The sequence below is a fragment of the Mustela nigripes genome, chromosome 3, assembly GCF_022355385.1.
Source record: "Mustela nigripes isolate SB6536 chromosome 3, MUSNIG.SB6536, whole genome shotgun sequence".
Classification (NCBI taxonomy): Eukaryota; Metazoa; Chordata; class Mammalia; order Carnivora; family Mustelidae; genus Mustela; species Mustela nigripes.
The window spans coordinates 196604962-196622338 of record NC_081559.1 but is presented as its reverse complement, the minus strand read 5'-3'; the positions used below and the strand labels follow the sequence as shown (position 1 = coordinate 196622338).

The window sequence follows — 17377 nt, the reverse complement described above, 5'->3', positions numbered from 1 at the left end:
GTTGGGTCCTCTCGGTTTAGTCTGCCTTTTGCTTCTCTATATATTTTGTCACGCTGGTTATTTAGAAGTCGGCTGTGAAGGACTGTGTTCCTAGACGGCTGGGGGGGGCAAGGGTGCTGGCCCTGCCCCAGGGGCACAGCCCACCGCTGCCCCACGTGCCCCTGCTCCCAAAGCTCCCATGCTGGGGCTGGCGCTGTGCCCTGCTGCTACTCAGCTCCCAGAGCTGCTCTTTCCCAAGCAGACGTGTAACAAGAGCGAAGTTCCTTGAGAAGGTCGGAGATGCCTACAAGACTTTGACCCTTTCCCTCTGTGTCTGAAGCGGCGGCTTGGTAAGCAGAGCTGGGCGGTCACGGTCGGTTTGTGTCCGAGATCTGCACTGGTCTCCAGGCCAGTGAGGATGAATGACCCTGAAAAGCCATGCAAACATCCGAAAGCATGAGCCTCCTGACCAGCCCTGTCCGTGCTCCTGGGGCTGTGATGCTTATACTTCTTTTTTATTTATTTATTTTTATTTTATTTTATTTTATTTTTTTTAAGATTTTATTTATTTATTTGACAGAGAGAAATCACAAGTAGATGGAGAGGCAGGCAGAGAGAGAGAGAGAGAAGCAGGCTCTCTGCTGAGCAGAGAGCCCGATGCGGGACTCGATCCCAGGACCCTGAGATCATGACCTGAGCCGAAGGCAGGGGCTTAACCCACTGAGCCACCCAGGCGCCCTTATACTTCTTTTTTAAAGATCTTATCTATTTATTTGACAGACAGAGATCCCAAGTAGGCAGAGAGGCAGGCAGAGAGAGAGGAGGAAGCAGACTCCCCGCTGAGCAGAGAGCCCGGTGTGGGGCTCGATCCCAGGACTCTGGGATCATGACCTGAGCCGAAGGCAGAGGTTTAACCCACTGAGCTCCCCAGGTGCCCCGTGATGTTTATTCTTGAAAATACCAGGAGGCAGGGCAGGAACCCAGGGCCTAACTTTCTGGTAGGGATAGTTTGTGAAGGAATCGGCTGGAACCTGAGGGTGTGTGTTTGGGGCAGGTCTGGGGGAGCCGTTGCGGGGACGGATGCCGGACACCTGGTCTGGCCGCAGGAGCGCTGCCCGGGGTTCCCCTCCTGAGAAGGACAAACCAGGCCATTTCTGGCCACAGAAACAGCCTGGGGTCACAGCGGCGGTGCTGCGGGGGCGCCCGAGCGCGGGACCCTCGCGCCTCCTGGAGCGCTGCAGTCGGTCACGGTGCGTTGGCTCCATTCTGGGGACGAGGGGAAGCCGGCCCTTGGTGGATGGCGGGCTGTCCCCGAGGACGGGCCGCCGGAGGGGAGACAGGCAGCAAGCGGACGCTAGGCAGGGAAAGGACGGGGTGAACAGGAGAAGCAAACAGAAGAGAAACAACGGCAACAATCATCGGAAAGGCACAAGCCGGAGGCTCCAGGGAAGGCTGGCGAGGGGCCGGCGTGGAGGGCGGCGTGGAGGAGGAGCGTCCGCATCCGGGAGCAAAGAGCTGGCGGCCGGCGGGCGGGAGGCGCGTGGATGGAAGGCGCTGGCGGAGCCAAGCCACGGGCTCAGGCGCGGGCACCGCCGTCGGGGAGCGCAGGGTAGCGTGTCCGGGTGCGAGCCCGCGCTTTCCACCGGAGGACGGCGGACGCAGCGAGCGCGAAGGGGCGCGGGGACCCAGGGAGCCCAGCCGCGGAGGGGACGCCGAGGGGGCCGCGCGGCATGGGCGCCAGGAGGCTGGGGACCGGGACGCACGCGGGGAGGCACGGCCGGGAGGGGCGGGGCGGGCCGGCGCGGAGGTCCCCCCCACCCCTCCCACCTACCCCCGCGGTGAAGGGGCGGAGAGGCCGAGGGGCGAGGCACAGCTGGGGTCCGAGCGCGGAGCTAGGGCGCCCGAGCCCAGGGTGTGCGCGGGGAGAGCGGTGCCTTCGGTGCGGGGAGCCCTACCTGCCGGCGGGAGGCCTGAGGGGAGGCCTGGAGGGTAACTCCTGAATGTTCGGGTGCAGGGGCAGCTTTCGAGTGTGTGTGTGTTAAGGTTCATCTGTTTATCTTGGCGGAGAGGGGCAGAGAGAGCGTCTGAAGCCAGCTCGGAGCTGGGCCTGGAGCACGGCGAGGCTCGACCCAGATCTCCCGGTCGCGGCCTGAGCAGGAGCCAGGAATCCGGCGCTCCACCGACGGCGCCCCGCAGCGCCCCAAATGTGGGCTCCCTGGGTGCAGCGGACCCTGCGCGCTGTCGCACATGCTCCGTGGCTGCTCGGCCTCTGGTGCGGCCTGGGTGAAGGGGACCCTGTCGGCCTGTCAGGGCAGTCCGGGCTCCTGGGCGGTTGCTGACTTGCTCAGGGTCACATGGCTACAAAGGGGAGTGGAGTTCGGCACACCTCGGACACTCAACTTTATTTTTTAAAAGATTTATTTAGTAATCCTTTAGAGAGTGTGCTCGTGAGCAAGTGGGGGTCGGGGGGCCGGAGCCAGAGGGAGACAGGGAGGTTTTAGTAGTGGGGCGTGCGCGTGGGGAATGGCAAGTGGTCAGATCAAAGAATATCCCCGTGCCATTGGGGACAGGCTGCACCCCGCCCCGACCTCCCCATCCCCAGAGGCAGCTGCTGGGAAGCTTCTGGTGTGTGGCCCCACCCGCCCGTTGCTCCACAGAAGCAGCAGCCCCGCGTCTCCAGTCCTCCTGCGGCCCTGGCCGGGGAGCCTCCTGGCCGTCTCGGGAGGGACGCCCACTTCCCCAGCCTCTGGGGGCTGCTCTGGCAGTGCGGCATCATGTCCGCGTACATGCGTGTCCGGAGCAGAGTTCCCGGAGGAGGCCTGGGCCCGGAGCCCATGTGCACAGCGGTGGTCTGCCCCATGCCGTCCTGCGGCCTCGGCCTGTCCAACACATTTGATTTTCCTTTAAAAGGGGAACAGATGGGGCGTCTGGGCCGCTCACATGGCGGGGCGTCTGCCTTCAGCGCAGGTCATGATCTCCAGGTCCTGGGATCGAGCCCTGCGTCAGGCTCCCAGCTGGCTTGGCAGGGAGCTGCTTCCCCTGCTGCTTGTGCTCACGCTCCTTCTGTTAAATAAATACATCGGTAAATACATATATAAAAGGCAAACAGAGGGCAACCCCCTCAGGTCCCCTCCGCCTCTGGGAGCTTTGTGCTAACCCCTTCGCTATTGCTCAGGAAACCTCACTTTGCTGCCCACTCCCGAAAAAAAAAACAAATAGGCAGAACAGAGCTGAGCATCTTCTCGGGCATGGACAGGCTCCTCTGTTTGCTCCTCTTCTCTCTGGCTATGGCCTTTGCCCATCAGATGTCCACACGTACCCTCTCTGTGAAGCCTGGACCAGAATGACTGCTTCCACCCTGGGAAGGGCTCTTTGGGGGCACGGGCAGAGTCCCTGCCTCCCGGGGTTCCCCTATCCTGTCAGGGCAGTGGGCGGGCCAGGGCCAGGCCAGGAAGTGTGGCCCTCCCTACTTTTGCCAGAGTGCTGGAGAAGCTGGGGAGCAGCCCGAGATGGAGAGTGCGGACTCCAGGCAGGAGGAGAGCAAGTCTGGGGCCCTGGCCACACCCGGCCTCAGTTGCCTGGACCCTCGGATCTGTGTCCCCTGCTTCACAGGCTCTAGCTTGGCCCGAGTCCCCATGGTCAGCAGAGGCCCTTCCTAGAATGGGCGCCGCTGATCGTCTGATGCCAAGTCTCCTGTCTTGTTCCTCGCTCCTTGATGCCTCTGGGACACGGAGCCAGGGGAGGTGGGGTGACCGTGAGTATCAGGCCGCCTGCACCCCCACCCCCCCGGACAGGAGGCACTCAGCCTGCTCGCTGTGTGTGAGTGAAGCCAAGTCGCTTGTGAGCCCCACGTGTTGGCTGCCGGGGACGCTGGCCCCAGCAGGTCCCTCTGTACCCTTGGAGGGGTGGCTGTGCTGTGGGGCAGGAGGTCCTGGTGACCCTGGTGTCCTGACCTGTGTCCCGGCTCTTCCCAAGAACCCTGGCCTTCTCTGCCAGTTTGAGGCCCGGCTGTCTATGGAGATTTACAGAAGGTGCAGGGGGAAGTTTCCATGGGCTCCGGACCCAGCAATCCAAGACCTTGAATTCTAAGGGCACATCTCTGCCTCACTGCAACTTAGTGTTTTTTTCCCCCCACTATAAAAACAGTATTGGGGATTTTGTACAATGGGCTATTTGTGCAAGTGTCGGTTGCCGTTACACAGAAGATCACCAACACACGCGGCCCATCCTTTGAAGCATGTCCCTTCCAGCTCTCAGGCTTCTTTCACAGGAGAGACAGGAGGCGGTGCCACTTGGCAGCCTGGCCAGGAACCGGGCCGTGGCTATGTTCCCACCCGGCCCCCCTCTGGATGTGCAGGGTGTTGGCACTAGCAGAGGGGGCCCTAAAGAGGGTGGACCCCAAGCCCTGACTCAGGGAAGGATCCGGTCTTCCCACAAGAGACCCGTGTGCCACGCCCATCCTCTGTCCCCACGCTGGGCAGGGACCCCTCAGACCTGCTGAACAGACAGGACGGCATGGCCCCGAGCCCGTGTCCCAGGGTGAGGCTGCCGAGTGCCCGTGGCCAGGCTTTCCCTCCAGGTTCTGTAGCTCGAGGCGTTCATGGGGTGGGAGGGGGCTTAAATTCTCTTGCCAGCGGTCAGGTACTTCTTTTTCGTTGATAGGTCTCTGGCTCGAGACGCATCTCCTCTCGTTCCGGACCTGATGAAGATCGTGAGATGCCCATCGGCCTCTGTGCGTGCCATGAAAGGTGGAGACCTGTGGGGGCCGTGAAGGGAGCCAGTGTATTCTGCACGGGCAAGGACAGTGAATCATTGTGCCCGCAGGGTGCGCTGGGGGAAACCAAAGCTGGCCACAGACCTCTGCTTTTCCCCCGAGAGAGTCTGCTGGAGCCCTCTCCTTCCTCTTTCTCGGTCTCTCCCTTGTTTCGGAGATCTCCTCTGAGTGTCTCCTGGAGCACGCTTCCACAAGACGTCATGAAGCATTTTTGGTGAATCTGCATCTCTGAAAATACTTGACTGGTGATCTGAACACGGGTCAACTTCTAGGCTGCAAATTATTTTCTCGTGTAATTGTTAGAGCCTCATTGCACTGTCTTCTGTCTGTGACACGGTGCAAAGAGGTTTTCCCCAGGCCTCGTCACCCCTGTGGGGTCTGCACACACGGCCAGGGATGCCCTGAGTGCTGTCACTGGGCGGCAGGGGGAGCTGGCAGGTGCTTCTGCTGCTGCGATGTGGGACTGTCAGGCCTGGGGAGAATCTGATGCCGTCTCTGGCCATCCCATTCCCACCATGTTCTGGTTTTTCCTGGAACTCATCAGGCCTCATCTGTCTACCTCCTCACCTGCTTCTTTGCCTTTTCCTTTTTAAGAAAAGATTTCCCCACTTCACCTCTCAGCCAACTTGCTAATTTGTTTTGAATTTTGGCTCTCACATTTAACTTCAAATGTTTCATTTTGAAATTTTCCTTTTAAAATACTATGTGTTCTTTTTGAATGCACACAGTTCCTTTTCATTTATTATTATTATTATTTTTTAATTTATTCATTTGAGAGAGATACAGAGACGGAGAGAGCACAAGCAAGGAAAGCAGCAGTGGGAGAGGGAGAAGCAGGCTCCCCGCTGAGCAGGGAGCCCAATGTGGGGCTCAGCCCCGGGACCCTGGGATCATGACCTGAGCTGAAGACAGACGCTCAACCACATGAGTCACCAGGTGCCCCCATGGTTCCTTTTCAGCCTCAGGTCACTACTCATCATTCTGCGGGCTGTTTCTGCTCTGGCTGCACCATCTCTACCCCTTTGGTCTGATTCCTCACTTGCACATCAGAAACGACCGTAAGATGCCTGGTGAAGACGGGCTTCCCGCCACGCAGGAGTGAAGAAGGTGGCCAGGAGCCCCGTGGGCACAGGCGAGGCTCATTGGCGCCCCAGCCCTCGAGCACACTGGCTTTGAGGTTTGCAGTGCACAGCACTTCTTCTCTTCTCTCTGGAATGTCGCGCTCCTCTGAGGGCCCCGAGCCTCCCAGTGTCCCATCCGTGGCTGCCCGTTTCCCGCCGCACACCGGCTCCTCATCCCTCTAGCTGTTCGTGTGTGACTTTGCCCCCATGGGGGGCTGACGCCTCCATCTACCTCTGTCTTTGTCTATGCTGTGGTTCTGAGTAACAGACTCTAACCCATCTTCGTTTCTTAACTGGAAGTTTCCTCCCGTTAGGCCTTCGTGATCATAGACTTGCTCTGCCAGCTCACTCTGGTTGGTGGCCCAGTGCTTTTCTTATCTTCTTTTCCAACTTATGCTTTTCACAATCGTAGTTGTTCACTTTGAATTACTGCATTTTTTCTTTCAGACTGAAAATATATACAGCTTATACTAATTAACATTAACTTATATTACACATGTTTATTAAAGTCTGAAATTAAAGAGTCTTGTGCCCCTTCCCAGCGGTAGGAGGGTCTTGGGATGTTTGCCCCCTTCACGGGCACACGACTGTCTGGTATTCCAGGAGACATTATTTTATACAGACAGCGTTTGGACCTCATTCGTATTGGTCATTTTGCTTGCTCCCCACTCCGTGTCCTAAGACCATCATTCTGCAGTCATTTTCACCCTCTTTGCTGTATAAACTTCAGAGGTTGTTTCAGTGGAAGTCCCTTAGTGTAAACAATCTTATATTTTACTTATCTATAAATGTCTGTTTTCACCTTCATGAGAAATAACTTTGCTGCGCATGCAATTCTAGGTTGACAGGTGTTTCCTCCCAGCGCCTCAAAGAGGTGAAGCCAACTGCCCCCTCTATGCCTCTTTGAGAAATCCACTGAGGGTGGGCCGCTGGCTCCTTTGGGAGCAATTGAGCCTTTCTCTGGGACAATGTGAACGTCTTTCTTGCTGGGCTGTGCTCTCACTGTGCTTTGTCTAGGTATGGATTTCTCTTTATTTACGCTGCTTCAAAGACATTATGCTGCCCAGATGTGTAGGTTTTTCAGTAAAGAAAGAAGAGCTTGAAGGGACACTATAAATGGGCGCTCCAAAGAAATCCAGTCCTGTAAAGTGCAGAGGCTTGTCCTTGCAAAGAATGAATGAGCCCACACAGAGGCCAGCCCTTCCAGGCATCTCAGCTGTCTACCAGCACAGCTTGATTACCATTGTCCTTTGTGGCTGACATGTTGGGGGTGGCGGTTCTGGGTCTTGAGGCTGGCTGGAACTTCCAGTGTATTGGTAACGAGTTCAGTGTCCTCTCCTTTCACTGATTGTCTTGTTGGCCTGATTACGGGGGGCACTCATTTCAGGTGGGGGCTGCAGACACTCATCTTCCCCAGCTGGGGTCGGGTGCTGTCTCCCTGCCCAAGCTCACCTTCACCTCCATTCTCAGTCCGGCACAGGATGGGAGATTGAGCCTGCTGGAGAATAGGGACTGGGTGGGCTGCGGCAGCCAGCTGCTGACAAAGTTGGACTTGGCGGGATGCCTTGGTGGTTCAGTCAGTTAAGTCGCTGCCTTCAGCTCAGGTCATGATCCCAGCGTCCTGTGATCGAGTCCCGTGTCAGGCTCCTTGCTCGGCAGGGAGCCTGCTCTCTCTCTCTGCCTCTGCCTGCCACTCTGCCTGCTTGTGCGTTCTCTCTCTGACAGATAAATAAATGAATAAAATCTTTTAATAAAAAAGTTGGAATTGTTATAATCAGGGGGCATGTCATCGTAGGGCCTTACTGGGTATCCTCTCCTGCACTCTCTTCTCCGGGGGCTCCTATCAGGTCTACGCCAGACTTCCTTATTCTGCTTTACAAACCCTTTCACCTTTCCTTTAGATTTTTCATCAACTTGTTTATGTGGTATCCGATTTCCTTGGATGGGTCTTCCACTACACTAATGCTCTCTTCAGCAGCATCTCCTCTGCTATTAAACCTACCCACTGAGTTCTATTTCAACAGTTGTATTTTTCATTCTAAAAGTTCTTTAAAAACCCTGCCCGTCCATACTTGATAGTCTGATATTGCTTTCTCATTGCTGTGACTGGCTTCTTTATTTCTTTCTTTTTTTTTTTTTTATAAAGATTTTATTTATTTATTTGACAGAGAGAGAGAGATCACAAATAGGCAGAGAGACAGACAGAGAGAGAGATGAGGAGAAGCAGGCTCCCTGCTGAGCAGAGAGCCCTATGCGGGACTCGATCCCAGGCCCCTGGGATCATGACCTGAGCCGAAGGTAGAGGCTTAATCCACTGAGCCACCCAGGCGCCCCTGGCTTCTTTATTTCTGTGCACACTTCACACATAACTGTTCCCTTGCTTGTATCACCTGGTGATTTCGTTATCTGCAGTTCTTTGAGGTTTCTGTCTACTGTTTGCTGTTTTCCTCGGCCCTCATTCAGTGAGAACTTCCCGTGTGGTTGGTGATCTTTAAGTTCATTGCTTGACCTTACAAACAGGAGTACTACAGGTCTAATTCCTCCAAAGTGTGACTGCTTTGGCTTCTACTGGTCTCTGAGAGGCACCATGAACGTGGGACCCTTCAGCTTATCTGAGGATTTGGGCTCAGCACCTGAATTGGGGGCTCAGTTTTCTACCTCCCCATTGGTCCAAGAGTCAGGCGCCCAGTAGCTGTGGTGCCACTGAGTCCACCTGAGGGCAGCTCTGCCTCCACAGGCTGCATAGCCCTTGGCCTAAGCTTGCATCAGAAAAGAAATAGGTGACCCCCGAGAGCTTTAAACTTGTACAGCAATTTTAGAGGTCCCAGCCGCTTAGGGGACCCAAAATAACACAACCAACTGGAGCAGGTGATAACCAGGAAATGGCATTGAACCACGGCCTGGCCAGCACAGATTGGGATCCTGAAGCTGGGCCCCAGGACTCATGGCCAGGTGACTGCTGACTTTTCTTAGTCATTACAGTAAACTTTCAACAAGATGACCTCACTCGATTCATTATGGCGGAGTTCTAGGACGTGCAACAAAGACGCTTTGCCATTCCTTCCTTCCATTTCTGGCGAATAACACATGTCTGTATCCAAGGAGCTGTTGTGGTATGATGTGAAATAGTAAGTTATAAATAGTGAATTCACTTGAGTTTTACTTTCTGCCTTCTCTGACTGCAGATTCCAAGATTCCACGAGTGTGCACACGTCTCGTACCCTTTCACACCCCCGAGTGCACCCTGACCTCTGCTTTGTACACGACACTGAGCCCATCTGTTGATGAAATCTTTTGAAGAACGGGCTCTGGAATCAGCCCTCCTGGGAAGTCTGCCCAGTGTCTTTCTCTTGCCCCAATCGTCTGTGCTCTTGGTACTCTGGAGGTACTGCTATTCCTGGGCTTGTCACTGGGCGCTACACAGAGGCGTTCCTTGTCTGGGTCACTCTCTAACCTGTAGAGTCCCCGAGTACATGTGTCAGGCTGGTTTTGTCTCTCCCAGAACAGTGCACAGAGTCTGGACAAGTGTGTGCCTAGGAAACATCTGCAGAAGGCACAGATATCTTTCTTCCCCTTTCCACCAACTGAGCCACCCAGGTGCCCCAAAAGTACAAATATCTTGAATCACTGAATTCTACTCCAGAAACCAATACTGCACCGTATGTTAACTTAGTAAAATTTAAATTAAAAAAAAATTACAAATATCTTAAACTTCCTTTTCTTGTACTCCCTTTAAGAGACTGAGCAGAGCTCTGCAAGCAGCATTCTCTGAAATGGCGTGAAAACACAGCAGATCTGTGTCCTCGCCTCTGGCCCACCCTGTGGTCTCTGTGGGACATCTCTCACACCCTTCCCAAGATACTTCACAGACACCCTTTGGTGGAGTATGTTCCGTTCTGGCATACTCTGAATTGAGGGCTGTATTCAATCAGTTCTGGCTACAGGAGCTCCTACTCGGATGGAGAGACACAGACATAAACTCAGAACTTTGACACAAAATAGAAAGGGACTCTTGCCTTTTAAAAACCGCCATGGAACTAAGAAAACAATAACGCAAAACAGAGAACCACTAATAGGTAAATCTCAAAAACGTTAAGCAGAGGAAAAGAAGCCAGACATGAAAAAAGTATATGTGAAATCATCCTATTTACGTAAGGTTCTAGAACGAGCAAAACTAGAGCCACAGAAACGACGTCACTGGGTGCCTCTGAGGCTAAGGGGGCAATGGAGACAGTCTATTATCTTGAGAGCACAGCGGTTCTAAAGGTCAAAACAGGTCGCATTCGTCAAATCTCATAAAACCCAGCCCTTAAGATCTATGCGGTACACAAATGTGAATCACACGTCAGCAAGTGCTACCCATACGAAATCCGTCTCAGGGGACACGTGTCCTCATCACATCGCCCTCCTTCGGGGAAACCTTTGTTCCCTGCTATTAAACTAGTCTTCCTTGGACTCTTTCTCCTCTGACCGCCAGCTGGGGAGCAGCAGACGCACTAGGGGCTTCCCCATGGGCGAGAACTTAAAGTGCCAGGCTGCTCCCTCATGCTCCTCATGCAGGTGGGATGAAGGACACAGCCCTCCAGGCGCAGCCAGAGTTTCACGGGTGCTGCACCCACCGCATCCCGGCCCGTTTGCAGGCTCAGTCTGTGCCGTGCACACGCTGGTGCTGGATCAGGTGTGAGCTCAGGCGGAAGGCGCGGCCGCACTTGGTGCAGTAGAAAGGCTTCTCCCCCGTGTGGACCCGCCGGTGCCGGAAGAAGCCCGACAGGGCTCTGAAGGCGCGGCCACACTCCCCGCAGGCGTATGGCTTCTCCCCGGTGTGGATGCGCCGATGCTCGCTGAGGAAGGAGCTCCGGCTGAAGGCGCGTCCGCACTCGGGGCAGGCGTAGGGCTTCTCACCCGTGTGCACTCGCCGGTGCTGCAGGAGGTTGGAGCTCTGGCTGAAGGCCTGGCCGCACTCTTGACATTCGTAGGGGCTCTCCCCATGGTGGGTGCGCTGATGCCGGGCCACATTGGAGCTATGCAGGAAGGCCTTCCCGCACTCGCTGCACACGTACGGCCTCTCACCCGTGTGTGTCCTCTGGTGCTTGGCAGCGTCTGACCGCTGACCAAAGGACTTGCCGCACTCAGCACATCCGTACGGCTTCTCTCCCGTGTGAGTTCGCTGGTGCCGGACAAGGTTAAAGCTCTGGCTGAAGGCTCTCCCGCACTCCTTGCAGACGTAGGGCTTCTCCCCGTGGTGGGTGCGCTGGTGCCGGACCACATGTGAACTGTGGATGAAGGCCTTCCCGCAGTCGCTGCACGCATACGGCTTCTCCCCGGAGTGAATGCTCTGGTGCTTCACCACGTCCGAATAGCATTTGAAGCTCCGGTCACAGGTGCCACACTGATAAGGCCGCCCTTTGTGGGGGCCCCTCCTGTTTGAGGCAGAGCGAGCGTTTGGGGAGGCCTCTGACGGGGACACTCTGCCGTCCAGACCGCTCTGCCCTCCAGGTTTCACAGAAACAACGGGTACCTTCAGGGAATCTCTGGGCCTGTCTCCGGCCTCCTCATTCCCACAGCCGTCCAGAAGCCCCAGGGCCCAGGGAGGCCCCTGTAATGGGCCCAGCACTCTCTCTCCCTGGCAAGGCTCTTCTTCTTCCAAAGCCTCCTGCGTTGGCATCGGCTTGGCACTCTGAGCCCCTTGCTCGGCCACTGAAGGAGCCCAGCAGGAAGCCTGGCTGCCACCCGTCACCTGTGCCAGGGAAGCTGGAAAAGAGGGTCAGAGGCGAGTGACTGGAGGCCTAAGGAAGCTCTGAGGGCACACAGCTGTGTGGGCATGGACAGGGTGGTGGCCGCCGGGGTATGGGCAGAGCTGACAGTAACGGTGTGGGGCAGACCGGCGCCACGCCTGCCCAGCTCTCCCCAGTGCCTGTGGTCCCTCCACTGGGACTCCAGGGTGGCCTGAGCCTCTCCCCTCAGGCTCAGGACAGCAGGAGGCAGAAGCCCGGGCCTTGAGTGCCGCTGGCTCTGCTGTATGGCCGGTAAGGCAAAGAACACTGCCAGAGGAACACCGAGGCAGAGGGACCGGGAGGCACGGGTCCCCGTCCCAGCTCACGTCCCAGCTCTGGGCCCCCGACAACTCTGTCCCTGACACCTCCCCATGACCCGCCAAACTCAAAGGCCTCTGGTCCAGGCAAGTAAGAGGATCCTTCCTCAGAGACCAATCCATGGCAAGAACAAGCAGCAGCCAGCGTCTGGAGCCAGCGGGCTGGACTGCGGGGCCTCCCAGTCCTGGCTGCTCGGTGGTGAGGCTGCTGGTTGCCCCTGGCCCTGCTGGCTCCTGGGCACAGACCACACGCCCATTAAGACAAACGGCTTTAGGGATGTGGCCACAAGGCAGAATGCCAGGCAGTTCCTGCCACGTTCACAGGGTCTATGGGGGCATCCGGGAGGAGAGACAAGGATGCTTCCTTGCAGGTGGTTCGGTAGGAGGGCAGCCCCCAGGGCAGCTTTCTAAGGGGACCGAGGGGGCTGTGCCTGCACCGCTGTAACAGAGCAAGGACTGAGCCCGCCCAGGTGAAAGAGGCTCCTGCGTGGGGGGAGGGGGCAGGGCAAGGCCAGGATTCCCAGGGGTCGGTGGAGCGGGCAGGCACCCACAGCCGCTTTCCATCGACTCCCTAACTAACTAGGGGGCCACCCACCTGAGCACTTGGAGATGGGGAGAGACCCCAGGCACAGGGCCAACAAACAGGAGGCCCTCTAGGAAGGCCCAGTCTGGTCGTGAGGTTTGGCAGACTTAGAAGTTCAAGAAAACAACTCATAGGCACTGGTTTTGAAGAAAGAATTATTCAGAATTAAAAGCTGGGGGGGGGGGTACATACACCCTTTCCAGTTCCAGTGGGTCAGGCCTTGGGTCCTGCCTCCTGAGGCCATCCCAGCCCCCAGCAGGCAGCCCTGAGCGTGTGTGTGGGTGTGAAGGGGGGAAATCCTCTCAGTGATGACCTCCCAGGGTGCCCTGAGGAGCCCTAAACTTGGAGGCCTTGTTCCCGACTGGGGCAGTTTTGCCCGGGGGGCACACTGGCTATGTGGGAACCATCTCTGGTTGTCACACCTGCAGAAGGTGGTCCTGGCCTTCTGTGGGTGGAGACCAGGGATGCTGACTATTCTAGAACGCCCAGGACACCCTGTAAGCCATGAGAAGTCTTCCATCCCAGGATGTCCAGTGCCAAGCCTGAGAAACCCTGGTGGAGGGAAGTCTTCCCAAAAGGTGAGAACTTGGTTTCGAACCAAGAAACTCAGGGCCCTGGCAACAGCTGCTGGTCTCCCGACTAACGTGCACCAGCCCCATCTGCACCACCTCCGGTCTCACGCTCCCCTGCAGCCTGCTTTCAGGCCACGGACCCCAGGGCACGTGCTTGAGACCAGCAACCAGGATACAGTGGTCCTATTCCCTTTATAAATGTGTGCTTTGTTGTGACCTGTTTCTTCTCCGCCACTCTGTGTATGTTGACATTTGCTAAAACCGTTACTTGGTCCAAAACCGCAGGACAGTGAAGAGCCCCGTTGGGACAGATCTGGCCAGGATGGTCAGACAAGGGAGGGCTGGTAAGCCCGGGACTTGAAGGGCAGCTTCATGGCAGACCCAAAGAAGGGACAAGCGTGTGTTCGTGGACACAGAGCGGCTGAACCACCTGACGCAGGGGTTCTCTGGCTTCCAGGGAGAACGGGTGCAGGTGTGTGGGCAGGGGGTCTGCAGTACGTTCTGTGGGCTAGGGTCTACTCCAGCCAGGCTCCTGCTGCCGAGCACGCTGCACCAGAGCTGGGAGGTGGGAGAGCCTGCGGCAGCGCGAGTGTCCATGCTGGGCAGGGGTCGGGCATCGTCCCAGGCCACAGTGACAATGGTGAGTGGGACAGGAGTCCTCAGCTTCGACAGCCCGCAATCAAGGCCTTAAACCTTCAGAACAGAGGGGGGCCTGGAGCCTGGGAGGGGAGAGGCTAGCCAGGTTTTCTCTCCATACTCTTCCGGGCCTCCTAGTCTGAGCCCAGGCTAGCCGGGCCCTGAGAAATGGGGCCAGAATTAACAGTCTCGCTCTCAGAAGTCTCCAGGCAGGGGAGGGGCAGAGGAAGAGGGATGCAGAGTGTGGCCACGAGAGCAAGGGGATGGAACACGGAGTGGCGAGGACAGCAGGCAGTAGGGGTGGGAGCTGTGTTAGGCAAACAAAGGGACGAAGAAGTGCTGCCCGAGCCCAGCTACATCCCCTAGCAGCCAGGCAGGTGGGCTCTGGGAGCCCCGATTCCTAAGCTGTTCCCTCCTCCCTAAGCCCACCTTGCTGCCCACCCCTCACCTGTGTGTGTGTCCATCAGGGTAGCCCTGTCCGTGGCGTTCTGGAGACCCAAGCCTGGGGGCTCTCCTTGCCGTGCCTTGCAGAAGCACCAGGAGTGGGAATCCCTGCCTGGGTAAGAGAGAAGACAAGGGGAGAACGTGACAGGGGAGCCACTGCTGACAGCAGAGGCACTGCTGGGGACTGCACGGGCCTGTGTCTGCCACTAGAACTCGAAGTCATGACTAAACGGACACCCCAGTAGCTAGGGCTCCATAGGGTGCAGTCTGGGAACGCCGTCTGGACCACGCTGGCGTCCCTGAGCCCTGCCCGGCGGGCACCGCTGGAGGCGGCAGCCCCGGACTAGCTGCCGGCCTGGTCCTGCTCCTCCACCCGCAAGCCCAGCGCCGGCTGGTCAGTCCTCAGATGTCTGCAGACACATCTAGGGATGTACGGTTTCTCTCGGTAATTATAAAGATTGGATCATAAAACTAGGAAACCAGGGAAACAGGAAATTACTGGACTGGCGCAGGTTTGGCCGGAGGAGGACCCTGCGCGCTAACACCAGAGGCACCGTCGGACAGAGGCGACCACACGAGGAAGTCCAGTGCGGACACAGAGAAGGAAAGAAGGAACCTGGGGCGGGGCGGGGGTCGACGGCAGGTTTCTAACGCAGGTTCCCGGCCTTGCCCGTGAGGAGCACGACACACTGGTGGGAAATCAGGCGAGCGCTGAAGTCCCCCCGGGACGCACGGAAGAGCTGGCAGGCGGCCAGCGCCGCGATGGACCCTCGAGGGTCCGACCCCTGATTCGCCGCGGAGGACGGCGACGCGGGGCGCCCGGGCGCTTCCGTCGGGTCAGGGCCTGCCTCCGGCTGCGGTCGGGCGATCCCGGGTCCTGCGGTCCGGCCCGGCGGCCCCTGCTCGGGGGAGCCTGGTCCCCTCTGCCCGCCGCCGCCCGGTTCTCTTTCTCCGGCAAATCAGTACCGTCTTCAAAGAGAAACACCCCGTTCCTACTCTTCGGGACCGGACACCTGCGGGAGCGACCCCGGGAGCGCGACCCGCACGGACGCGGCGCCCCAAGTGCGGCCGAGCAAGCCGACCGCCTCGTCTCGACGGAAATCTGCGCCGCAGCGGCCCCCGGCGACCCCCCGGACCAGGGCCGCGTGCCCGCCTGGCTGGGGCGGGGGCGGGGGCGGGGCTGTCCGGGGCCGCCGCACGGGTCGCGGGCCGGTCCCCGCGGTCACCCGGTCGCAGGGAGCCGTCCCCGCGCCGTCTCGCTGCTCGGGCCGCGACTCCCCGCCGCTGTCACTCCCCACGGCGCACCTGCAGCTCTTCCGAAGCGAGCGCCCCGCATAAGCGCACGTGTCCGCGCCCCAGGTCCCCGCTGCGGTGCGGCCCGCAGCCGGACCCCGCCACTCACCTGCAGCCCCTCCGCTCGCCGGAACCGCCGCCGTCCCCCGCGCGGCCGCGCGGCACTTCCGGTGACGCTCTAGGCGCCGGAGGACTATGGACCCGGCTGCCCGGGCGGCCGCGGCGCGGGCACTTCCGGTGACGCTCTAGGCGCCGGAGGACAATGGACCCTGCTGCCCGGGCGGCCGCGGCTCGGGCACTTCCGGTGACGCTCTAGGCCGCGGGAGGGCCGTGCACCTCGCTGCCCCCCGGGTCGGCTCCCCAGCTTGGCGGCCCGGGCGCTGGCTCCGGTCGCCGCGTCTTCACGGACCCCACCGCCGCCCCGCTCCGGCCCGCCGGCCTCCTAGAGCCGCGACCCTCCCAAGTCTTTCCTCCCTCGCCTCCAGCCAGGCCCGGTGGGGTCGGGGGCCGCGGGATGAGCGAAGGCCTTGCGGGCGGACAGGGTGGGGGAGGGGTGGGCCGAGTCCGGGGGTCGCGGGCGGGGGGCGCGGGAGCAGCGGGGCCGGGGAGGGTGTGGGGAAAGCGCCCTGGGCCAGGGGCCGCGAGCGCCCGCGGCGGGGAGGGAGCCCCGCAGCCGCCCCCTCCGGCGCGCGGCCCCCGCTCGGCCGCCGGACCCCCCTGCGCCCGCAGCCTCCCCGCCGGCCTTCCGCGCCCGCGCACTGGGGGCCGAGGACCCGCCGTGCGGGCGCTGGGCTTCGCGGGGGCCGACGTCGGGCGCGAGCGGGGCGGGTGGGGACGTTTCGTGGCGGGCGACAAGGGCAGCCGCAGCTCTGGCGGACTCGGGGGGACGTGAGCCCCGCGTGGCCTGGGGCCCGGGTGCGGCCCTGCCCGAGGCGCGCGGGGCGGCAGGGGCTTGATGCCCGCCCAGGCCGGTCCGCCGCTCGCTGGGACGCGGCCGGGATCTGGCCCCTCCGGGCGTGTGCGGGGTGTGCGGGTGTACGCGGGCGTGTGCGCGGGGGACAGAGCTCAGTGAGGACCTTCTGGCTGCCGCTTGCGGCGGGAACAGGCGTCGGCGGTTCCGAGGCCCGTGTGCTCGCGCCTAGCGGGGAACCCGCACCCTGGGGGCGCCCGGGGGGCCCAGTCAGTGGAGCGACGGTCTCTGGCTCGGGTCGTGATTCTGGAGTCCCAGGATCGCGTCCCGCATCGGCTCCCGGCTCAGCGGGGAGGCCGCGTCTCCCTCTGACCGTCCCTGCTCTGTGATCTCTCTCTCTCTCTCTCAAAGTCTTTTAAAGAATAAATGAAGAAAAAATGATGTTTCTTGAGCTTCCCTACCTTTACGATCTCCATTTGTTTGGGTCAGGGAGTCCGGCCAGCCCAGCCACGCCTGTCTTTGGGTCTGTCCCAGGGTGCCCTGAGGTGTGGGTGGGGACCGGGGCTCTCCTGAGGCTCCAAGGGGTGGGGTCTGCCTCCAGGCTGGGGATGTTGGCCGGGTTCAGGTCCTGAGGGTGGGAGTTAGGAGTTTGCTGGTGTCCCTCCCCTCCTCGCCGGGATGCGGGCTTTCCCATGGGCACTGCATTCCGGGGTTTCTCAACACAGTGGTCGCTGTCATGTTTCATTGCTGCTGAGAAACCTTCACAGCATCTGCCACACGTGTGCGTCATGGGGCTTGGGTCTCGAACAGCATGTCCCCAAGGCACCGTACGGTTGTCTCTCCGTGCCCAGGAGCTTTCCTGTCAGTGACTTCTGTGGCCTCTCTTCAGCCCCCTCATTCAGACGGAAACCCCAGAGCACGGAGGGCCCCTGGAAGCGTTCACCTGCTCCCTGACAGTGATCCTCTCTACAGGC

General features: G+C 59.3%; 1 protein-coding gene across 5 annotated transcripts; it reads right to left on the bottom strand.

Annotated features, from left to right (window-relative positions):
- Window positions 1–2379: 2379 nt before the first annotated feature.
- ZNF696 (zinc finger protein 696) lies at window positions 2380–16174 on the bottom strand. Of its 5 annotated transcripts, none has more exons than XR_009403300.1 (3): window positions 15603–15685; window positions 14205–14312; window positions 2380–3042 (listed from the first exon to the last, which is right to left on the bottom strand). XR_009403300.1 is itself a non-coding variant. In XM_059395280.1 (3 exons), the coding sequence occupies exons 2-3, from the start codon at window positions 14218–14220 to the stop codon at window positions 10517–10519; spliced, it is 1125 nt and encodes a 374-aa protein (XP_059251263.1). In that variant the 5' UTR covers window positions 14221–14312; window positions 15603–16174; the 3' UTR covers window positions 10006–10516. The 5 variants fall into 5 exon arrangements, 3 of the variants coding, with proteins under 3 accessions (XP_059251263.1, XP_059251262.1, XP_059251264.1); XM_059395280.1 differs by lacking the exon at window positions 2380–3042 and adding an exon at window positions 10006–11625 and having other exon boundaries at window positions 15603–16174; XM_059395279.1 differs by lacking the exons at window positions 2380–3042; window positions 15603–15685 and adding exons at window positions 10006–11625; window positions 15506–15596.
- Between the last annotated feature and the right edge of the window lie 1203 nt (window positions 16175–17377).